Source organism: Diadema antillarum, unplaced genomic scaffold, assembly GCF_040938485.1.
Source record: "Diadema antillarum isolate AM-2024a unplaced genomic scaffold, OU_Dant_1.0 seq00001602_RagTag, whole genome shotgun sequence".
NCBI lineage: Eukaryota > Metazoa > Echinodermata > Echinoidea > Diadematoida > Diadematidae > Diadema > Diadema antillarum.
Window position 1 is genome coordinate 12,041 of NW_027272316.1, and position 25,572 is coordinate 37,612.

Below are 25,572 nucleotides of genomic sequence, written 5' to 3' on the forward strand. Positions count from 1 at the left end.
ACCAGTATAGGGTAACTGACTTTTGTGCGTAAAAGTTGATTTGAGGTTAGTTCATTATCGTAACCTTGTTTTTAGCTTAGCTGTCTTCCCCCAACCTAGCTACCGCCAATACATAGATAAAGTTATAAACCTCGCCTTAAAATCAAACAAAACTTCGCGATGTTTGCTCTTTCCATATGATTGTACAAATTGAATAGATTGATAAAATATGCACTGAGCACTGGGAGACCGCAGGCTTCGTAACAATGAGATATAAAGCTGTTTTCGGTGAATAATGACAATGAATGGAACAAACAGAAATGCCTTCAACCGAAAAGTTTCCAGTTGCTGTCCAAAGGCAACCGTTTTGATATTCAATCCATGCATGGAGGCTCACAGTGCTGGTTGTCTCGACCTGAATGTGTACAGTTAAACAGAGGCACAAAATACTGTACATGTAGGGTGAGTTCAGGCAACATCTTATTTTGAGTAGTGGATTGTTAAACTGAGGATTGACATTAATACTGTTGGTGCAATTGTGTCTCAAGATTTTTATATCATAAATCCTTCTAGCATTCTTTTTCTTACGTGAGGGTATGTGTGTGCATGTGTCAATCATTCCTTTTTTCACGAGAGTGAGTGTGAGTGTGTTTATGTGTGTATGGTAGTATAGTATAGTCTAGTATAGTATGGTAGTATAGTAGGGGTGTGTGTACAGAATGTGAACACGAGAAAGAGAACAATCGCATCATTGCAAAGCTGTATTTCAACGGAAATGGAAAGGCAGGTCGTCAGCCTGTCATCTACCATTCGTTCATGGTGCATGAATCCTGCTACCTGTCAACTGTCAACTGCTGAACCGTTTGAATATGTGCTCTATCAGTCAGCAAGACTGATAGTTCCTTTTTCAACCCATCAGCGGATGGTCTATATCAATGAAACAGCAGTACCAAACACTGCAGCACAGCGTATACCTACAACAGGTATGCCAATTTTTAGATCATTAAAAGATCATTAACCTTTCAGATGATCAAATCAATCGGGTCAATGAGATAACTTGTGTCTTTATAACTAATGACTTTGTCTGTGATAATAGCATCTTGATTGTCTTTGCCAGAAACAGATGATTATTTTGATATAGTTCTGAAAGATACACACAAAATCTCAAACTTTCTCTTTAAATTGAGAAAATTGGACACATGAATACGTTACTTGCATCCAAGAAATTCAGGTTTTATGATAATGGGCAAAAATTTGTTTTAAAAAAAATGAACGTGCCCAAGCTTTTGAATTCTACATAATGATGAGATGGCAAGCTAATACCCAATAGTGGAGGATGTTGCTAGTGGCAGAGCTTGTGAGCCTAAATGTAGAAGTAAAAAGCCTACATTATATACTCTGCAGATTCGTATTGGTCGAAATCTCAAACAGTATCATAAGACATGATAAAGCATTGCACTTTTTGTCGAATATCTGCATTTTATGGCAGACATTCATCGCAAATTTTGAATTTCGGACTTGTTCAATTCAAAAGCTATAGGGCCTACGTGGGAAATAATATGTGTTAGAGATGTGTAATAGTTTTGCATTATAGTCTCCCGAATGACCAAAATTTGTGGTACAGAGAAATTCTGAGCTGAATGGATGAACTCTTTCAAAAGAGTGAGATTGTGAAATGACCGCACTGAGGTGACGTCGCGTTATGTTGTAAAATTTACCCCTTTCTAGTCCACTTGCCCTGTAATTACTGACGTTATGTGCTACGCTCTAATCAAACTTAGAAAAACGGTACACCTTGATTTGTACCTTTAAAGGTGCAAAGTGATGTCACACTTATTGCTTCTTTTTTTTTTCTTTTTTGCAATTTTGCAACCTAAGGAAAGCGTGCAGAGTTGCACCTTTTCTTGCGGGTTCAGTCTTGTACCTTTGAGTTCAACTTTGCACCCCTCGTACAATGCTTGCTCTGGAAAGTTTTCTTTTTTAAAACTGGAAGTGGTAGTCGAGTTTACTTCTACTTGCAGCATGTGAACGCAAGACATTCCCTTTATTAATGAAAGCACATAGCAGTTAACCTTTGGAAATTAAAAAAAAATACAATTCGTGGAGCTGTTACCCGTACAAGAGTATGCTGTCACAGTAAAAGATAAATACTTCAGACTATACGTCTATCTTTCAAATGATTTAAATATCTAATTGTATGTATAGTAATGAAGTCATGCCAGTGTTAATAAGATCAAGCTTTGGGAAATAATATTCTTATTTTCATTATTAATTGAAATGTAAATGACTTCATTGTATTAGCAGAGCAATGTCGACGTTCAGCAGACGGTCGCTGTCGGTATACGCTTTGTACTTTGAGAATTACGCTTTCGACCGACCGTAATCCTATGTGATTTAAATTATTATTTTTTTTTCAAACATGTTGATATACGTTGCAAAATATCTTGTGCAACATTGCTGAAATTACACACATGTATACATTATGAAGACTGGTATACCCTACTCATGGCGTAACGTTACCAACTTCGAGATGCCATAAGTACCTGACTACAGATTGCCTATATATTTGGCAGTCACAAATGCTAAACCTGCTGCTCGTGAGCCGAATACTTTCCTACAAAGACGGGACCAGGAATATTTAGGTGTGGACGTGTCTCCAAAATGACATCACTACTAATACAAGCTATTAAGAACCAATGATTGTCTGCTTAGAAACAAGAAGATGTGAGAGTAATAGAAGTGGATGTCTTGAACCCCCCCCCCCCCCTTCCAGCAGGTGGTTATTCTGAACCGCATGCGGGTACCCGATTTTTCGAGAAGGGGGTATATTTTAGAGGCTCAAGCCGGGGGAAAATATAATTAAAAATCGTTGAAATAGGGGTATTTTAGTGTGTTTCACGAGATATTCTCAATTGGGAGTAATTTTCAAATCTTTCCCAAAATAATCCTGAAATAGGGTTCCGAAAAGGATTAGTTTCAAACCCCCAAAATGCCGAAATAGGGGAAATGGGAGTTTTCGGTGTGTCCCCATTCTCCCGAATGCGCCTGCATAGAATCTGATGTGCATGTTTTGCTGCAAAGCACGCCGGCTCGGCTTTCTCTTCGCAGGATTTTTGGAACATCACTGCAGGTGTGTCATCCTGTATTGATAGCTTCCCTTCTAAAAACCTCGATAGGGGGTAATCTTGCTGGCTTCCCTTCCAAAAGTCCTTGTTAGGGGTCAAAATCCTAACCCCTTCCATTCCTTCTCTGTCTATTAGAACCTGGAACAAGCATAACGTGTATGGTTGGCCACCTGAGTGGGGAGGGGGAGGGGTTTTAAACTGCTAGAAAAAAATCCAAAATCATTGCTATACTTTTAATTTCGTATATCGATTTACTCCATCTTTCGAGCTTATGAGAAACGCCTTCAAGGAGGATCAATATACGAGGACTGCTCTGGGTGCGACATGAAGGGGCGACGGAAATGGGTATGTCGAAAGCCTATATCCCAGCACATTGGGCTGATGCTTACATCTGGGATGGTGACTTATGTTCTGCTAACAGCGTCTGGCTGGGGTGACTCTGGTGCCTTCAACAGCAACCTCGAACTCCGCAACTACAAGGACAGAGACGCTGAAGATAATTTGTCCAGGTTATCCGACCGTCTTGGCCCTGAAAAACGGGCCCCTTCTTTTGTTAAAGAGGAAAATATAACAAAAACCCTCAGCGAGAAAACATACGCTAACGAAGCAGCGCAGACAAAGAAAGACAAGCCTGACCTCACGAAGAATCTCCAAACTCGGGAGAGGCAGATAAATGCCAACGACAAGCGCCACGCACCGCCACCATCGCCACAAAACGCTACCAGAAAGACCAGGAAGAGATTAAAGCTCGATGATCTACCTTTTTTAAAAGGGCCTACGAGCTTGCCAAATGTAAGTATACTCTCCTAATGGCACATGTGAATAAGCTATGAAACGCTAGATTCAGCTACTGCCACCATGCCAGGTATAAAACTATTGGTACAAGACGTTCAAAATGAATGTAATGTATGACGCTGAATTCTGTTCATCTTATATAACTATTATTTTAATGACAACGGCAGATTCTATAGGTATAGCTGCGCATCAGGAAGCTAAGATTATGATTATGCTCATTTTGTTTCAAGGTTTGATGAAGCTAGCAGTACACGTATTAGAAGTATAGCGTGATAATGCTTCGCCAGCTTTATAAAAATGAAACGCCCTAAAGTAAAGTATACGGCAGGAAACAGATCTTTTCTTTGCACAGACAAGTTTTTACATTTCTGACGTTTCTTAGTCTTTTGAATCTAGCCAAATTTGTTTTCTGGCTGATAGTTCTATCTCCCACACACTCGTGCGTATATGTATATATATATATATATATATATATATATATATATATATAATTATATATTATATACATACATATATGTATATATTCATACATAATAATATACATGTATATTATATGCATATAGTTTTAGATTGGATATAGCTGGATTTATAGCACCTTTTGGAATAAAACTCAATTCTCATCACTTCTCATTGCCTGTCCCCCCCACCGATCCATTTTCTCACAAGAATTTCTGTACTTTGAAGAGTTTACCATATGGAACTACTGAAAATTATTCCTTACTAGCGAGGGCTATTCAAACTCACAGTGAATTCATGATGAACAACTATGTGAATCACGAGTATTTATATGTGTTTGTAGGTGCAGCTCCACATGTATACTTTTGGATTATTGTTTGCATTCGTATCAGTTGTTCATGACACTTCACCTTCTTGTACCAATGGATTATCCAATTTGCATTTGTTTTGTATTATTTGGATATGGAAACAAATTAATGAAATGAAATGAAATGAAAATAAATGCATTTCTGTCAAAAAGTAATATATGATGAAAATGGATTTAGCGCCTTTTTGGAAAGGAACTCTTCATATTATATAATGTGGAAGAAATCACGTTAGTGGTGGACGGTGCTCTCTATTTTTCCTTTTATAATGGCCTACTTAGAGCACATTATAGTCTAGATGGCATGATGTGCCAGGATGATATATATATATATATATATATATATATATATATAATGTGAGAAATAGTTCCCTGGGTCCCGAACGTACGCGGTGCCGCATTGTTGGATGCATATAGTTGAAAGAAATTGGACTGAGGCGGGACGTTGCTCTCGATCTTAGTCTCCCTTTTATTTGTCAAGCTTTCGGCCCGTCATTGGGCCTTCGTCAGGACCTACCAACAGAACGATTATTATATGAATAACCTGATGTGTCATATAATATATAATGCAATTTCACATATTACCAATCTTCTAGATCATTTCCTTTATATACACAAATCAATCATTCAATTCAATACAAATATCCAATCTAACCTCAAATCATCATCAGAAAAACATCATATGTCCAAAAAAATATATAAATAAATTCTTATATCATAATGCTGCCATATAATAATCATATTGTCTTATAATTCTTAGCATGATGATCACAACCAGAATCATTATACATATATATCATATTCATATGTCTATTTGCATTGCGTATATGTATACATCCGCATACGCACACATAAATAAATTCTTATATCGTAATGCTGCCATATAATAATCATATTGTCTTATAATTCTTAGCATGATGATCACAAACAGAATCATTATACATATATATCATATTCATATGTCTATTTGCATTGCATATATGTATACATCCGCATACGCACACACACACACCCACATACATACGCACATATATACATATTCACACACACACAAGCAGACACACACACACTCTCACATACGCACACACACACACAACTCCGGTTGATATAATTTCTTTCAACTATATATATATATATATATATATATATATATATACAAGTATATGAATATGTGAGTGTGATTTATTGGAATCAAGAAAAATTATATCATGCTTCTTCCTATTAATTACAAGTTCACGCGGTCTGTTTCAGCTGTGCCCAAAGTCCATTCAACGACTAACATGGCAATCAAAATGGTTTGGGAAGAGATATAAAAAGGAGATCAAGCTTTTTGTGGACCTGAATGACATCGATGTACCCAAAATCTTCACGAAGCTGCAGAATTACCGCCTGCCCTTTGGTTTCCGCGGTATCAATAAAACAAGTAAGTATATGCCATTATACATGTATTATAGAGGAGGCCTTCTTTCAAGTATTTAATGGTACTATAGCTTTCCATGTTACTAACATGAATAACCAAAAAAAAAAAAAAAAGAACAAGGAAAAGTATAAATTACGCGGTGCGTAAAATATGTCCCCGCCGGAAGTAGCATTTAGTAGCAAAATGTACAATATAGGTCAAAAGATCAAGGTCAAAGCTCAAAGAAGTCAAAGGTCAACATTCTGTGTAGAAGTTTTGAAGCCCTCACCTAGTGCCATCACATAAAGCAAACGGAATCGAAATCCGGTTAGAAATGGTAAAGGAGTAGCATTTTGTAGCCAATGTACAATATAGGTAAAAAATCAAGGTCAAAGGTCAAAGAAGTCAAAGGTCAACATTCTGTGTACAAGTTTTGAAGCCTCACCTAGTGCCATCACATAAAGCAAACGGAATCGAAATCCGGTTAGAAATGGCGAAGGAGTAGCATTTGGTAGCAAAACGTACAACACAGGTCAAAAGTCAAGGTCAGAGGTCAAAGAAGTCAAAGGTCAAAATTCTGTGTACATGTTTTGAAGCCCTCACCTAGTGCCATCACTTAAAGCAAACGGAATTGAAATCGGGTTACAAATGGCGAAGGAGTAGCATTTGGTAGCAAAACGTACAACACAGGTCAAAAATCAAGGTCAGAGGTCAAAGAAGTCAAAGGTCAAAATTCTGTGTACAAGTTTTGAAGCCCTCACCTAGTGCCATCACTTAAAGCAAACGGAATTGAAATCGGGTTACAAATGGCGAAGGAGTAGCATTTTGTCGCAAAATGTACAATATAGGTCTAAAATCAAGGTCAAAGGTCAAAATTCTGGGTAGAAGTTTTGAAGCCCTCACCTAGTGCCATCACATAAAGCAAACGGAATCGAAATCGGGTTAGAAATGGCGAAGGAGTAGCATTTTGTAGCAAAATGTACAATATAGGTCAAAGGTCAAGGTCAAAGGTCACAACTGAAATTCTGTGTAGAAGTTTCAAAGCTCCCATGTAGTGCTATCATATAAAGCAAACAGAATCAAAATTGGCTCATAAATGACAGAAGTAGCAAATTGAACATTTTGATCACACACGGACGCACACACGGACACACGGACGGACGGACGGACGCACGGACGGACGGACGGACGGACGCACGGACGGACGGACACACACACGTACGGAGCCCGTTTCATAGTCCCCTGCTCGAACTCGTTCGGCGGGGACAAAAAACCAAACAAACAAACAACATCGCATGGAGACATGCAAGTTGTGCTCCACTAGGGAAAGTACAGAGTATTTTATTGTATGTGCAATGATTGACAAATTAAATGTCACTGGCAGAACTTTGTTTAAGAAGGTGTGTGTGCGTGTGGATATTTTTTTTTGCGTGTGTGGTTGTATCCAAATAATCTGAAAAAATAGTAATATCATAAGTATATGACACATATTTAGATATTCTTTTGGGCACATAGGAGATAATAAAAATATAAATCGATACAAGTCAACAATCATTGCATTGCATAGTTCATTAATAAGGCTCATGATGCCATTTGTCAGCCGTAATGGGTACCTTTTGTACTCGTCTAAATCTCACCAACATCCATAGATACAGCTGTAGTAGGTTAAAATACTTTTCCCCAAAATTCGCAGTTACTTTCGATGATGGCACTTTAATTGTACTCCTATGTCTCTCAAAAATTCACATATTCATCAATACTTATGAATTAAACAATGACATGCCAAGAGAACTTTCTTACCAGTCCCCTTGAGTTAAGTTTTCTTGAATATCTATATGGTCCGTAGATGTCCCGCAACTCCAAAAATCAAACGCAAGTCCTCCAAATCTCTTGCAACTTTGCGTTTTTAAACGCAAGTCTGTTGCTGAAAGGACTTACGTTTAAACGCTAAGTTGCGTTTAAACGCAAGTCCTTTGCAATCAAACGCAACTTTGCGTTTAGTTCAGATCAAATGCAAAGTTGCGTTGGATTCATAATGGTCAGTAAAACTGCCTATATTGTATAGCCAAAAAAAAAAAAAAAATGCATTTATCACCACCAGTATGCTGATAGTTTGTTCAACAAAGCATTATCTAATTATGCAAAGTAAAATAAATCCCTTAAACACTACAGACTTTTATCTGAAGGTTAGTTTTCACCAATTGCCAAAATCGATAAGCTAGTCGATAAGCTAGCCCTAAACCTACACTATCTACAGTTCGGAAGCGAACCTTAACGCACCCCCACCCCTTGATCGTCGTCTAACGAAGATAGCATACACATGTGTGCGTATTCATGCCCATTATGTACTAGTAGTACCTATAGCTACAGCAAGGTATAATAATGCCGCATGTAGGCGATCTTGCGATAACAACCCTGCGAAATTGAAAGCATACACTTTCTATCATAATTAGCGATTTTCCCCACTGTAGCACAGTATTTTACGCATGTAATAAAGATCTCGTACTTCACACATGTCGGGAATTATTCAAAATGTAAGCTACACGCTGAGAAAAAAGCGATCGCAAAAACTCCTTGCTAACGACTCCCCACAGCTTTACATGATCCCATAGTCCCACTTATTTATTTCAACGTCATATCGCAGAATGTGCTTTTCTAGGATTGAAGTCGGGATGAACGTTAGTTCATTCCTTGCACAAACAAATTTTGTTGATATTGAGGTATCCTAGCCATTCTAATCCTAAAGTAGCATTCTTTAAAACTTCATTATTTAATGTATTTGACACACATTTGCGTATTTTAGCATACTTACCCCCGTCCCTTGTTTTGATGCATCCACAATGCACTTGCTGTTTGCAAGGATTTATTTCGGCTAATTTCAGACTATCCTCGTCCACAATGATTTACATCTGAATAATCAACGGAAAAAACGCAAATTGCAATCAAACTCAAGTCTCTTCTAGCAACGGAACGCAAAAATCAAACGCAATTTGCGGGCGATACTTGCGTTGGATGTGAATTTGCGTTTAAACGCAATTTGAGTTTCTAGCAAAGGGGCCCTGGTTGTTGAAGGTCCAGATACCAGCAGAAACATTCTTAAAGGCATAATTTACCATTTGCAGATGAAACAAAAACCCAGCATCATGCTTAAAGATAGTTCTAAAATGTGAGTTAGGGATAGAAACAACCACTGTGAAAATTTGAATCAGTAAAGTCGATGCTAAGTATTGCTGAATATACAAAATGTGAACAATAGTTATAATAAAAATGTTTCCAGGCTAAACCGTATACCGTTACGGTTTATTGAGAAAAATACTGATATCTCCTTATATCTTAGGGTTTGTTGCAAAACTTTTATATCGGAGGGTGCTTTGCGGTACAACAGACCTACACATATGCATGAAAGGCGATATCTTGAACATTTTTCAAATGACTGCTCCCAAAGGTAAACTGGACCTTTAATGGAACGTAGTGACATTGTATTAATGCTCTTAATTGTAGCAACCAAGTTACTCTCAGCGACGGCACTTTATTTGTACTCCTAATGTCTCCACATGATGTACCCGTTTGATATGGATGCTGTCAGCCGTGAATGTTCATGTTGCATCCCCTGAGAAAGTTCCTCTCGAAAATATATTAAAAGTTCCCTAAAATTCGAGCGGTGGATCAATGCCTAATTTGCATATATTCAAAATGGCCGCCATGTATCCTATTTAAGCTTATATCTTGGGACATAAAACCCACAGAAAGTCAGTTTTTATGTCTAAACCTATGTTTTTATGTCAAGGAACACAATTATGACATCAGTAGTAACTTAAAAGTATTCCTTTGTACATAATTTGCGTAAGTTTGCATATAAATGAATCCACAATGGCCACTATATTGGCCTGTTAATATCTCTGCAAATAAAACCTGTAGAAATTAAATTCTGTTGTCTATATGTTTTTCAGGTCAAGGAACACAATCATGATGTCAGTTGTAACTTAAAAGCATTCCTGTACACATAATTTACAAATATGTGCATATGATTATTTGCAAAATGGCCGCCATATGGCTTGTGCATGCCGTAACTCCGATTATTTCATCCAATAAGTGGGTCCCTTTGTGTCTCTTATCTTCACTGCAAGGAATAAATACTGCAGTACCGGTACCTGCATTCAGGAGTAAGTCACTGAAAATCTGCATAAAATACCATCATTCAAATTACTTATATGAATACACTTATACTTTTAGGATAAACATATTATATGTACAACTTACACAATGTTGATTGTGATATCTGTATCTATCATTTCAACCTTAATGATTATCTTTACACCTAGTTGCATGAATTTGCAAGTACTATACCACCCACAATTTCCTCAAATAAAGCCCTTGAACATTAATCGATGTAAACAGTATCAAACAGAACCAATATTGTAATTTAACTTTAACTCCAAAATAGCTTACAAGTGCGCTCAATGTGTACACAAAAAAATAAAATATTTAAATCGTTTAAAACATCTCATAATTGCATACAATGTGAGAATTTGCCTTTATGTTTAATGCATACTTGTATCTACATATCTATTCTAGTCTATTCTATCTGCACTTGTATCTAGTCTTCCTTGGCCTTGGCCCTGGAGGTCTCTAAAGGCTTCCAACTTTGATGTGTTCTCCCTAGTTAATAGTCTGTAGGACTGCATGGAAGGTGAACTTGAGATAGTCAGGTGAGCTCTGAACCCATGAGTCTCTTATTCAGAAAATTCACTGAGTGACAAGGCACCAAAATATGACAACAAAAAATCTACTACAATATAATATACCAAACTCACGTAACTTTTGTATATCAACTTATAGATAAACATGCTCATAATGAATTGATGTACCCTCCCTCTCGCTAAAAAGAAAAAAATATTGTAACATAGTTACAAATATGCATTAAACAATTCAAAGATGTCAATTTGTCTGTATCTATTGAGCACACTTGGAACCTAATTCGAAGTTAAAGTCAAATGAAAATCGTTTCTGTTCAATGTTGTTTAAATTGATTAATGTTCAGAGGCTTTATTTGAGAAAATCATGGGTGGCAAAGTAGGCTTATTTGCAAATTCATGCAAATTCATGAAATTAGGTGTTAAGATAATCATTAAGGTTGTGAATTGTAAATGTTTTCTGCCCTTGAAATAATAGACACAGACATCACAATCAATATTGTGCAGGTTGTATGCTATGTATATCCTAATTAATTGCGATTTGAATAAGGGTATCTATTATGTATATTTATGCAGATTTTCGGTGACCTACTCCTGAATGTCAGTACTGCAGCAATTATTCAGCAATAACAGACACAAAGGGACCCACTTACGGATAAAATAATCAGAGTTCTGGCATGCACAAGCCATATGGCGGCCATTTTTGCAAAAATTTATATGCATATATAATATGCAAATTATGTGTATTTTAAAGTCACAACTGACATCATGATTGTGTTCCTTGACCTGAAAAACATAGGTATAGACAACAGAATTTAATTTCTACAGGCTTAATGTACAGAGATATTAACAGGCCATTATGCGGCCATTTTTTATGCATTTTGCATTATGCATTTATGCATTTTGCTTTCAAAAGCCGTTTCCAAAGCCCTTTCGAAAGCCGTTTTCAAAGCCCTTTGGAAACGGCCATCAAAATAGTTGCGTTTATCAACTCTTCGCGAACACGATAACTGGCCTGTCACTGCGCAGCTGCATTGCGCAATTCGACCCGAGGAGAAGAGGTGCATTGTTCGTAACTGCAGTACAATACTACAAAGCCGTTTCAAAACAGCTTTGCGTTTATCAACTTCAAAAGGCTTTTACAAACAGGTTTCTGAAAACCTGTTTAGGAAACCTGTTTGGAAAGCCACAAATGTGCGGCTTTCGAAAAGGCTTTCCGAAAGGGCTTTCAAAACAGCTTTGCGTTTATCAACTCGTAAAAATTCCTGAAAGCTGTTTGGAAAACCTGCTTCTGCCGAGAAAAGGAGAGTTGATAAACGCACCCTTTCGAAAAGGCTTTCCGAAAGGGCTTCCAAAACAGCTTTGCGTTTATCAACTCGTAAAAATTCCTTGAAAGCTGTTTGGAAAACCTGTTTCTGCCGAGAAAAGGAGTTGATAAATGCACCCTTAGAGTGTTTCATATTTATTTTTTGAATTAAAAAAAAAATGAATTCAATGCGTCAAGTTAAACGATATTATTTCGTAGCAGAGAATATGTACAAGGATTTGAATAAGAAAAACGTTTTATCACAAGTCGAAAAGATGATTCATACGAAGAGTATACATATTGAGCATATACAACAGTATATACAGGCAGATACAACAATAAGGGTTTAAAGATGTGCTTTGACAGTAGGATCATAAAATAGAATGTTCGTTAATATGAAAAAAAAAAAGGAAACAAACAAACTTCATCATTCCGTTTATAGGTTCGTAAATCCGAAAACGAAGTAAGGTTCGTATACCTTGAATTCCTAAAGTTTGTTAGTACGCACCTTATTTTCATTTTCGGGATTAACGAATCTTTATTCTATTTTCGGATGAACGAACTTTCGGAATATCGAACATTCATCTTCGGATTAACGAACCTTCGAAATAACGAACCTTATTTCATTTTCGGATAACGGAAATTTGGAATAACGAACATATACTTATATACACCAAAAAATACATGCATTGTGCATGTTTTTCTCTACGTAACAGATGCCGAAGCTTAAAGGACAAGTTCACCTTCATAGAAATGTGGGTTGAGTGAATGCAGCAATATTAGTGGAGCACATCATTGAGAGTTTGAGGAAAATCGGACAATCCGTTCAAAAGTTATGAATTTTTGAAGTTTCTGCTCACTCAGGGCTGGATGAAAAGACTACTATAGCTTGTGATGTCACATGAGCACAACGATATAAAGAAAGAATAAAGAAAATTCAACGTATTTTCACTTTTCTCGCAATAACAAAAGAACGATTGACTTCTCTCTTTCAGAAGGCAGGGGAAATAATATTACCCTTAACATATGTCAGCAACAAGTCGAAGAAATGTGCATTTTATTCAAAAAGTAAAGTTTTGTGAAATTCTCTTTTTATTTTCTTTATATGGTTGTACGCATATGACATCATACACTGTAGTAGTCTTCTCATCCAGCAGTGACTAAGCAGATACTTTAAAAATTCATAACTTTTGAATGGATTGTCTGATTTTACCCAAACTTTCACTGATGTGTTCTACTAATATTGCTGCATTCACTCAATCCACATGAATATGAAGGTGGACTTGTCCTTCAATGAAAAGTGAATTTGTCTGTCTCTCTGAATGTAGAGCTCGAAAAAGTTTTGAAACACCCAGATGTTCTTCATACACCGCTTTTCTCCGAGAGGGAACGACCGACGTGCTTACGGTGTGCGGTAGTGGGCAGCGGTGGGGTGCTTAACGGCTCAGAGGCAGGAAAAGAGATCGACAGCCACGACCTCGTCTTCAGGTCAGCGGACGGGGGGCATTGTACCAATCCTTTGTTTAATCCAACTACTAGGTGTTTCAAAAACATTTCCCACTTTTGATTCTTAATAATTCAAAAACTATATATCAGATAACACTGTCATTGATATGAGTGATAGCTGAATAGTGTACAATTTAGTTGAAGGTAGTTTAAATATGAAAGCATAAATAAGTTTCATGAAATCCATGATTAATTTCACAGTTAGGTTCCAGACTTTGCTCTATTTTCAACCCTCTGTACAAAATTTCACTTTGCACAGGGGGCAATGGGTGTGTATGGGAGTGTGTGGTTAACACCCTGACAATGGTCCTGAACAATGGCCAGGGTTTGAATGCTTCATTATTCATTCATGAGAAATTCCACTATCACAGCTAGTATTTCCACATGAATTATTGATTAAGCATTCATGTGCCAGGGAGCGCCAGACTGACGCCTAGTCAACAGGTGGTTCAGGCATGTCCATTGTTCAGGGCCATTGTCAGCACACACTCACATACACATCATTGGTTCCTGTGCCCAGTTCAATTTTTGTACAGAGGGTTAAAATTTGACCAAAATCTGAAACCTTACTTCAAAATCAATCTTAAATTTAATAAAACTGATTTATGCTTTCACGTGCAAATTACCTTCAACCAAATTGTACACTATCCAGCTATTACTCATATCAATGACAGTTTTATCGAATGAATAGTGTTTGAAATATTTATGATCAAAAGTGGGAAATGTTTTTTGAAACACCTAGTATGAGGCTATAAAATGAACAGTGTTGTAGCTGTACATTTTTGTTGTATCTTTTTAGTAATACATTGTATGTCTATATTCCGATGCCTTGCTTTTGACACCTCTCCTTCTCTCTCTCTCTCTCTTTGTAAGTTATGTACCCATTTACATGTTATGTGCCAATGGGCCGAATGCATAAAACAAGCAATTGCTTGTAAGCAATTGCTTCAAGCAAAAGCACAAGCTCGTCTAGTAAAGGGTCTAGTTCAAGCAATTGCTTAAATCTATAAGCATAATCTTTTGCTTGTGCTTATACCTCTTGCTTGTCCCGCACAAGCAATTTGCTTGCGTTTTCAACAAAATAGGGACGTCACGCCTGTGCGAACACAAGAACAAAGGCGAGTGTGACAGCATGTATTTGAAAGGGCATGTGTGTGCAGAGACCTTTCCTGACATAGCAGAAGAGCTATGAAATGACATTCATAAATGCACACACAGACGCACACACACATCTATACACACACACGTACTGGCTGATTCCCATCTCTGACTCTGATAGCCCGGATCTGCCAGATCGCACGTTGAGAGAGGTCTCCTTGCTCTCCACCAAAGTCAGACATCCTACCTGTTTTTCATCACATTTTACGTGCTAAACACTGGACATTCCCGTTGCTGAAACGAAAAAGTTTCTTACACTACTTATTAGGGGTAATTTCTTGTAGATTTATACCACTCCTGCACAAGTGTGGTCCTTCTTTTATGAACATGAAAATGATACTTAAAAGAGAACGTCCCAGTTAAGCAAAAGATCAAGCTCATTTTACAGGACTTGGAAAATCGTAAGCAATTGCTAGCAAGAACAAACAAAAGGTATGTTTTATGCATACGTTTTTAGAAAATGCTTGGTCTCTAAAGGCCGTGTCACACCTTTCCGGGCAAGCCTTGCGTACGACTTGCGAAGAACAATTTTTACTATCCGGAGGTCCCCGCAGATGACCCGCACATGACAGTACCTAGCACGTATCTCACCCGTAGTCGCTCGGAGGTGGGCACGCAAATCTTTTTACCCGCAACCACATTTAGGCCCTGTCACGCGGGCTACGCGGGTTTGTTGAGTGTAGGGATTTTCCAGCATACCGGACAATTTCTGAGGGCGGACAATGATTTGAGCGAGTCAATGCATGTGTCTTACTTGCCGGACGCGTTCTACTTAAATTCTACTTGCGGGTATACTGTGTGATTTTACCTTTGTAACAGTCGCGTGCCCGCTGACAACTCAGGGAAGGAATTCCTCTAAAGGAATGGCTGAAGTCCCACAGAATGTTATTATCTTGGCGGCATGGGACTGCGAAGTACCTGTGTGGGAGTTGCCTGGGAGGTGCTGCCGCGAAGGGCCTCCTATTGGCGTTTTGCGTGGACCTCTCCGGGCATCCCCGCGACTCACCCGGAAAAAGTTTCGGTCATGCTCAAAACTTGGCTGCGGTTAAATCGGACGTGCGTGCGCACCTCCGGGCAACTACAGGCGAAATACGTGCTTAGGTACTGTCAGGTGCGGACCAACTGCGGAGAGCTCCGGGTAGCAAATTTGTTTCCCTGCCAGTCAAGCCGCAAAACTTCCCCAGATGCGGTATGACAAGGTCTTGAGCATGCTCAAAAATTGTTCCGAGTGAGTCGTTGGGGTTCGCTTGCAGAGGTACACGCAGAACACCAGTAGGAGACCCTTACCGGCAGCACCTCGCAGGCAACTCCAAGGCAGATACATCTCAGTACCCGTAAGTCGCTCGTAACAGAAAATGGATCGGTTTCAAAGCTCTCACGCAGTTCACACGGAATTCACGCAAGCAGAAGGTAAGTAGCAAGCGTCTAGTAGGTTAAGAAACAAGTGCGAACCTCGCAAACATTCTTGTCCACCCGCGGAAAATTTTCCTGTGTGCGGAAAATCCCTCCGCGCAACAAGCCCGGTTAGCTTGCCCGGAAAGGTGTGACACGGCCTTGCGCTTGCTAGCAATAGCTTCTGCTCGCAAGCAATTGCTTGTTTTTATGCATACGGATTCGAGTAAAAGGCTAGCACAAGCAATTGCTAGCGTTTATGCATCCGGCCCATTATGACAAATAATGGACCTTCTTCCCCATCGAAGAAGTAGTATTGATTCCACATTCTGCACCCACAAGAGGAGGAGGTGTCTCGGCCTGTATAGATCTGTTTCTATACTATTTTGTGGAATCGCCGACTGATTCTGAATTTTTACTCTTGTCGAGTAGTCTGAGCCCAAAGGCGATCGAGGTATACTGCTGGGTACTGTCCAAATAAAGCCCCGTCACACTAGAGCGGATCGAGCCAACGAATGCCCAGCGGATCCGAAAATTTGGAGATACGCTCACATCCGTTGCTCGTCGTTCGTGACCCGCTTGTCGTTCGCTGTATCCGCTAGCTGTTCGCAGAGATTCGCAGAGATCCGCCGGAGCCAAATTTTGATTTCGGACATGTCCAAAATCTTGAGCGGATGACGAACGGAATGACAATCCGCTCTGTGTTCGCTTAGCATCTGCTGATCGGAAGTTTTGGTCGCTCTGCGTTCGTTTCCTATTCGTCCGCCGTTCGTCCAAATTCGCCCAGCAAATCTGCACAGCAACACGCGTTAATTAAACGTAGCAGGAAAAAACAAATAGATATTCATGGCACATATAATAATAATAATGATAATAGTAACAATAATAAGAAAAAGGTCTTATTTAGGCCCTACCCAGGGTAGCCTCTTCAGTGTTGCCACTGCTCTACCAGAGGGCCCTGCTATTATTATTACCCAAGCGTTGCCAGGTACACATTTACACCAGGGTCGAGAAGGATATCGTAGGTAAAATATCTTGCCCAAGGATGTAAGCACTGGGCGGTATTCGAACCCGGGTCCTCGGTTCGGGAGTCGGGAGTCTTATCCACTATGGCACATGCACCCCCTACATGACATTTTATTATACGTATTCTGGCATTAAGCAATGAATGGTAGATGATAACCGCAATTGCAGTGCTTGTATCGAGAATATTGCAAAACAAACAAATTTTGCAAACAAACTCTTCATATGTATATATCAGTAGTTTTCGTTTTGTCTTGTTTTGATTTGTTTTGATTTGTTTTGTTCTTTTTTTGGTATTGTGTCATGATTGTTATTGTTTACTAGGGAGAAGCCTTGACAGGTCAATGGCCTTTGCTTCCTCCTCCACACTCTGTGTTGCATATGATTGACATGTTGTACTGTATTGTTCATTCTTTTTTTTAACCAAGTTGTGGAAATAAAATGAAATGAAATGAATGAATATTATTCTAAACCGCTGCTATAAAAGTCAACCTGTAGTAAATGGGAATCTCTGCATGGAAATTTTGAATTGTGAAAGTTCGACTCCAGTTGGAGGCACCAGACGCAATGGAGGATATTGGACTACCAACATCATGCGTGAACGTGATCATCAGAAGGAAGTGCACTTTAATAGGGGAATCTTGAGGACTGTCGAGGGTAGTGATACAGGAGTACGGTGGTGACTTCTGCTTCCTTCTTTTTGGGGCCACTTTCACAGTCACAACATTATTTGACACTGTCACTGCTCAAAATGATTTGGTGAAGTGTGCGTCAGCCGAGATCCGTCACGTGATCGCCGCAGTATCGCTCTGCATAATTATGTTGGGCATTCGCTGATCATTCGCTTTGTCCGCTCAGCGTCCGTTGGATGGACTGTACGCATTCGCTTTCTTTCGTTACTTTATCCGCTCGTAACACGGTTAGCATATGCTCATCATTCGTTAGGCGAACGTTCGAAAACCACATTTTGCTTGCGAATTCGAGCGGATTTGAGCGTATCTGGAATTTGCCAAATTTTGCCCATCCGCTAGGCATTCGCTGATTTATACGCTGTAGTGTGGAAACCTACGGTTAGTGGTGTGCAACGTACGGTGCTGTGTTGGTTTAGTTGCCTAACTTATGTGCTTTTTTGTGTGTATCTTTGATGTATTTCGGGGGTTGTAATTAAAGCAACTCTTTTTGTTTAGCATTTTACTATAGCAGTGATGGTATTATGACAGAGATTTTTAACAATCGAATCTCGCATTCATCATAAGTTCCTTAATAAACTGATACACTTTATAATTTGAACTGGTTTGCTCCCCATGATTGTGTCTTCTCTTTCCACCTGATCTTCAAGTGTTGAACCTAGGCCACTTTAGTATCGAATTCAGTCTTACCGCTTTATCCTTTTTGGTTTCAATTTTCCTTTTTTCCCGTTACAAACACCCGCGGTGTATACATTACAAGGGTCACACTAAATTTGTTTGTTTGTTTGTTTGTTTGTTTTTGAGCTTACGTGCATTTTGCTTAGAAGCAGTTCGATAATATTACGCAAATATTTTCATGGCATGAAGTCGTAACACATGTATTTGATTACCGTACCTACATTCAGCTAGCAAACTTGCAGTGCATGGCTACATCAGTCTTAGCAATAGAACATTTACTTTCTTGCTTAACCTGCTAGATATAAATCACAGGTCACATTCCTTCTTTGTTAACTCTTAATGCATGTTTAGAGCAAATCGGGCACTGTCGGTTGGACGTTTTGCAATGGATGTTGGGGTGAAGACTGACATTTATCTCTTTTACCCTGAATCTATGCACATCGGAAATGTTCTGGATGAGGTAAGCAACATGTTGTTTTCTACACGATTTTTTTTTTGTATTAGTACAACTTGTATGTATTTATATAATGATCATAATGTGTATATGCAAATATGGGTAATAATGTGAATGTGTTAGTATCAATTTGGTAAATGTATCTCTCGTTTTTATACTAAGAAGTTTGTGCATGAACGTGCATACCAGTATCAGCGATACATGGATGTGTTTCATTCTAGTTTTATTTACTATAAAAAACGAGCTTGTATCAAATGATATAAGATAAATGCAGAAAAGCTGATTCACGTCTGAAGAGATAGTAAAGATGTAGGTAATTTCTGGCTCTATTTCACATAAACTCGCCATTATCGTCATGCATCGTAATGACAAATCCGTCAGAAATCTTGAAAATAGTGCCAGTGCATTTTCGCTTTCTCTCTAATCTTCTCTATAGAATGCTACATTCGTATACGCCATGTTTAAGCCTTCTGATGTGGAGCGACTGTACAATATCACGTTTCCGTCAAAAGCAACGAGGAAGGTTTCGTGAGTTTTGCAAAAACCTGATGAAAAAATATATAAATTTCTGATTTTGAGAAAAAAATCTAATTAACTCCACAAAATACAATGGAACCTCGTTCAGAGACTGCATATAGCAAACCTTCTTAAGATAATAATAATAAGTACAGCATTTGTAATGCGCCTTCGATCTAGTATCCTATTCTGAGGCGCAGAGGGACGTAATTATGAAAAGAATAGCATACATCATAGTCATAATTGTACATAAGAAGGTTGAAAAAGAAGAAAGAGATAAGTAGAGATATACACACCAATGAACAATTCGTTGAAAATTCAATCGAAACAAGATGCGAACATATGTGATTTCAAAAGCTTTTTAAATGTTTCAATGGTCTCTGCTGATCGGATCCTCAGTGGAAGAGCGTTCCAGAGAGATGGGGCTGCAGAAACAAAGGCTTTTTCTCCGAGAGTCGAGATTGTTCTTTTAACTGTTAATTGTTTACTATTACATGAACGGAGATTTCTGCCAGGGACGTATTCTGAAACAAGGTTTTGCAAATATTTTGGAGCTGAAGAATTTACTGCTTTCCATGTATGAATAAGAATTTTAAACTCTATCCGCTTGGATACTGGTAGCCAGTGAAGATTTTTTAGAACTGGGGTAATGCTGGAGAAGCGAGATGTTCCACTGAGGACCCGAGCAGCAGAGTTCTGAGCACGCTGTAGTTTGGCCAGTTGGTAAGATGAAGCCTTGAACAATAATGCATTTCCATAATCAATACGAGACAAAACATACGAATGAATAACAGAGGCTGCAACTTTGTTTGATAAGGATTTTCTGATACTGTGAATATTGCGTAGTTGCAAATATACAGATCGACATGTGTTTGTAATGTGTGTCGCCATTGACATTTCAGGGTCAAAATAAACTCCAAGATTCCTACAATTTGACACAGATTGTACATTGACACATAAGATAAGGTGGTTTTGCAGTTCTCAACTATTGATATGTCTTTGTTTTGTACCCTGGTATGGTATAAAACCTGATATGACATCGTGTCATTGTCATGGTTTTTAAGTCCCCGTTATAACGAGGTTCCCCTGTATTCAAAATGATACGTTTAGGAAATATTTTGTCACAAATGCTGAACATCAAGTAATTCTGGCTAAAAATACACTGCTTTCATGGTAATCCACCCCAAATTAATGTTCGATTATATATATATATATATATATATATATATATATATATATAGCAATGATAATGTCACAATAGAGGAATGCATCAAATGCCAATTGCCTTGATTTCGATTCAAAATCCGAATTTTCGGGGACCTCCCCCTTCGTCAAGGCAATTGGCATTTAATGCATTCCTCTATTGTGACATTATTATTGCTATTTCTAGTACTGCCAATATATATATATATATATATATGCATATATATATGTAATATATATATATATATATATATATATGTAATATATATATATGTATATATATATATATATACATATATAAATTAGTATACATTTATATAAAGGGAAATACAATTATACATTTCATTTCATATCTTTGGGTGAATGGCAAATGTCAATGCCCACATATTTTTAAAAAAAAGTATCAGATTAGAAATCTCGACATTTTACCAAATTGAGTCAACATGGCATTTTTAATTAAAATGAGTAGCACGTTTGATTCCCACATCGTACCTTTGCTTAGAATTCGAAAACGAAACTATCTTCTACTATAATGATGTTGCAACGATAGAACACCTTTCCGAATGTAAAATGATCGAAGAACATCAATCATAAAGTGCATAGAGCCAAGTCTTTACGAAGGAACAATCTCATTGCAGTCTTGTTTACTCGCTGTAGTGAGAAAGTGAAAAGTTTATACAAATCATAGTTCCATCATGGGTATCATCTGTTAAATCACGCGATTAATCCTCGTCTGTAACTCTTTACATCGTACATATTTTCTTTGACAGGTCGAAGCAGCCCCCACCTTTGAACAAACTGAAAGTGCTTCACCCAGGCTTCCAACGTTACGTACACACACGCTATCTGGAAAGTACAGGGCTAAGACCAACCACAGGTTTGCTAATCCATCTTAGAAAATAACTAAAAAGCACCGAAAATTCAAGTCAAATATACCATGTGTAATATGAAAATGTCACTTATTTCTACGTATGTTGTGAATATGCCTGTGTCATTTAATACAGGCTACTGATAATAGACAAGGCCTGGTTTGTGGAGCAAGAAGTTGACAGCAGTGTCGTTGCCCGTACTATCAAGCATTGGCCATTTGAAAATTACCAAATTACCACCTTGTACAAATACTCATTGGGCTAGAGACTACTTGGCGACCTGGTGACGACTCGAGTCTCCCTGGTCGCGCAGTGGTCGCGGAGACGTCTCCTGGAATGTAGCCGAGTCTCCGGGGAGTCGCGAAAGGATCAAACATGTTCGATTTTTTCGGAAACTCATTTCAAGTCTCTACCTGATCGCGGAGACGTCTCCGCGACTTCTCCGCGACGTCTCCTTCTAGTCGCGGCCAATTTGTGAAGACCTTAGGGGGTATCTCACCGGGCTTGAAACTAGTTCGCGACTAGTTCGCGACTCCAGATTTTGCTAGTTGCAGAGACGTCTCCGCGACGTCTCCGAGACGTCTCCCGAAAATTACAGAGTCTCCGATATTAGTCGCAAGAAATTTAAACATGTTCGATTTTTCGCAAAGTCTCCGCGACGTCTCCGAGACGTCTCCATCAGTCGCGGAGACGTCTCGGAGACTAATCATATCCGCGACTGCTGAGACGTCTCCGCGACGTCTCCGCGATGTCTCCGAGACGTCTCAGAGACGTCGCCGAGACCTGCTGGAGACCAGAAACAATGGTGAGAGGTCGCGGAGACGTCTCCGCGACTCTATTTGACGCTGTTTGACCTACTGTAGAAACCACGTGACCCATCTGCGTGCTGACATCCTGCCTCGATCAAGTCAGGTGATCCTGCAAGTGCAACGGCTCCCTCATATTTGAAAATTTTTGACACCTGCTAGAATTGTCTCAGAGACGTCTCCTCGGTGAGACCGCAAGACATTTTTATGTTGGAGGCGTCTCCGCGACTGCTGCGACTGATAAGTTGGAGACGTCGCGGAGACGTCTCCGTTGGTGAGATACTAGCTTTACTTTATTCGCGAGGTCTCGCACTTGCGGCGAAATGTCCTTCAGTGAGATACACCTGAAGGTCGCAGAATACCAGTCATTTTACCAAGTAAAAATTGTCCAGTTCAACACATCTGGGATGAGCATAACGTGAAATATGTAATTATGTATCATACAGTATGTATGCAAAGTTGAACCCATTCCTTGAATGTGATACTGACCACAGCAGGTACTTAAACAATGCTTGCACAGCGTGCTTTTCCTGGCAATAGACCGATGCTCTCCCTCCCCCCTCCCCCCCCCCTCTCTCTCTCTCTCTCTCTCGGTGTCCTAGGGACAATAAAACATCTCAAATTGAGTATCGGCAAAGTATCATCCTCTCTTTTCTCTGTCCCGCCCCCCCCCCCCCCACCTCTTTTTTTTTTTTGACTCACCAGAGCCATAGGATCAAGTCAGCTATTGCGATCCATTATTGTCCGGTGTCCGTCGTGCGTTGTTTGTCGTTCGTCGTGCATCGTCCGTAACTTTTTACAATTTCGGCTTCTCCATCGAAAACCCTATGACGGATATTTATCAAACTTTGCAGGTATCATCCCTGTAGGGGTAATAGGATTTCAGACTGTTCAAATAGGCACCTTGCTCCCAACCCAAGGGGGCCCCAACTCCTAAATGATGGAATCTTCAAAGATATTCTTCTCTAGAACCAGAATCGATAGTTGTTGCTATGAGAAAATAGGTATACACTGGTGATTGTAGTTTCAAGTTTGTTCATGGTTGATCCGGGGGTGCCCTCCTCGGGGCCGGGGGAGGGGGAAGATTTGGGCCCAATTTCAACGTAAACATTTTTCTTGAAAGCCCATGACTCATTTCCATCAAAGTTGTCACGTAACATCCGTAGGGTGATAGGATCTTAAATTGTTCAAAAAGGTGTCCCCTCCCCATTCAAAAAAAAAAAAATCCTTCAAAAACATTTTCTTGAACCAAACAGGATAGAGCAGTTAGTGCTATGATTAAGAACATATTGGTAACTGCAGTTTCAAGTAGGTTCAGGGTGACTCTGACAAGATGGTGACAGGATCTTGATTTGTTCAAAAGGACACCACATCCGGGAAGGGGGGGGGGGTCCAAATCCTCAAATTAAATAATCTTTAAAAATCTTTATCTCTTGAACCACGAGGGATAGAGCTTAGTTAGTGCTGTAAGTAAATAGGTGCCTATGAATTGGTGACTGCAGTTCCACGTTTGTTCATGATAATCTGGGGGTGCCACCTTCAGGGCCGGGGGGGGGGGGGGGGGGGGGCAAATTAGGGCCCAATTCTCATATTGTCAGATTCTTCTTCAAAAACCCACGACGGATTTTCATCAAACTGGGCAGGTAGCATCTATGAGTTGATAGGATTGTAATTTGTTCAAATAGACACCATAATTGTACTTTCCCCCAACTTAAGGCATCTTTTAAAGATTCTCTGCTCTATAGAACCAGAATTGATAGAGAATGAACTTATCTTCTATAAAACCAGAAATACTCTGAATAACCACGATGCACATTAATCAAATTACTTTCAAGTTTGTTCATGACAGATCTAGAGGCTCCTTTGGGACAGAATCAAATTGTGGGCCATTTTTCCCATTCTGATCTTCAAAAGTAATGTCCAATTTCCTACGAACTTGGCAGGTATTATTACCAATGTGATCGGCTATACAAATGGACACCCTGGGGTCCCAAAAAAACTCCCCAGGTTTGCTAACAGTCCGCATGTATGTGTGGAAGGTCAACCAGTAATAGTCTGGTGAGCGTGAGACTCCCTTCTCTTATTTCTTGGTCCGAGGGTAAACAGACGAATAAAGGCACACCCTGTTTTCCCGAGCCACTGCATAGCCGGCCTTTTCCACACAATCTAATGATACTCCCATACTCATACTCATGCACAAAAATAAGATTTCAGGCATTGAAACACAATCAACAATAGACGTCCTTATTACCAAGAACCTATCTGTGCCCCTATAGAACATGAGTTTGTCACCCGCCCCGTCATTACAAGTGGCAACGTATCTACACGATGTCAGATTGATTTCAGGTGATGGTGATGAGAGGACTAAACGCATTCATTCCTTTTCTTTCAGGTGCAACGCTGGTGATGCTAGCAACACACATATGTGATGATGTTACAATATACGGATTTGGGTACGACGTGCGATTCACACTTCACTACTATGACAAATCTTTCGTTCGGCATAATAAGAACATGACAAAGTGTCACGACACGGAAAATGAGAGAGACCTCTGGGACAAGCTTCACGACGTAGGCGTTATCAGATTATTCAAAAGGGATATTGAGTGATGTTATGACGGAGGGTACAACCTCCCCTTTCTGATGATTATACTGATCAAATTCTCTGCTCTTATGACAAGTCTTTCTTTATGCACATGGTATCTGTGCAGCAGTCGCAAGACAAGAGGTTACTCGTACGTTCCTTTACGAATGATCCGAGCGCGTCCGGTTTGCTTGTTGTTTATGATGGTAGTTGATGCATCATCAGACATTTACACATCATGACAGGTAGCGTATCAATTGAAGGGGATGTCAGCAATGCTTTAAACATTAAGTTTGGATTGAAAGAGTTAGTATATATGTGTGCTAGCCCATACACTGTTCACGTTATATAGTTCTGCTGTCCTAGAAACAATGTCACCATGCAGCTTGCGCAGAGGAGTTTAAACCAGAGAACTTGAACAGGCGGGGGTTTTAGTCTCGTAAGAATCAAAGCCTCCACCAGAGTCTGAGGATGTGTTTGAAAAATCGATGTCTCGACTCTGGTTGCAACTGATCATCAAGAAATGCAAGAAATAGTACACCATCTTCATCAGTCTAAAGATCAACATCTCCAAAG

The 25,572-nt window shown here is 39.3% G+C and overlaps 1 protein-coding gene across 1 annotated transcript; it reads left to right on the forward strand.

Annotated features, from left to right (window-relative positions):
• The first annotated feature begins 3,428 nt into the window (after nt 1-3,428).
• LOC139711008 (CMP-N-acetylneuraminate-beta-galactosamide-alpha-2,3-sialyltransferase 1-like) lies at nt 3,429-25,022 on the forward strand. Its single transcript, XM_071622925.1, has 7 exons — nt 3,429-3,896; nt 5,971-6,142; nt 13,447-13,606; nt 18,916-19,024; nt 19,455-19,546; nt 21,508-21,614; nt 24,805-25,022. Exons 1-7 carry the CDS (start codon nt 3,429-3,431, stop codon nt 25,020-25,022), a joined length of 1,326 nt encoding a protein of 441 aa, XP_071479026.1.
• Nucleotides 25,023-25,572: the final 550 nt, after the last annotated feature.

Coding starts and splice junctions, on each gene's coding strand:
- LOC139711008 (XM_071622925.1), top strand. CDS start 3,429: ATGAAGGGGCGACGGAAATGGGTATGTCGAAAGCCTATATCCCAGCAC. Junction 3,897..5,970: donor GGCCTACGAGCTTGCCAAAT/GTAAGTATACTC, acceptor GGTCTGTTTCAG/CTGTGCCCAAAGTCCATTCA. Junction 19,025..19,454: donor TCGGAAATGTTCTGGATGAG/GTAAGCAACATG, acceptor TCTTCTCTATAG/AATGCTACATTCGTATACGC.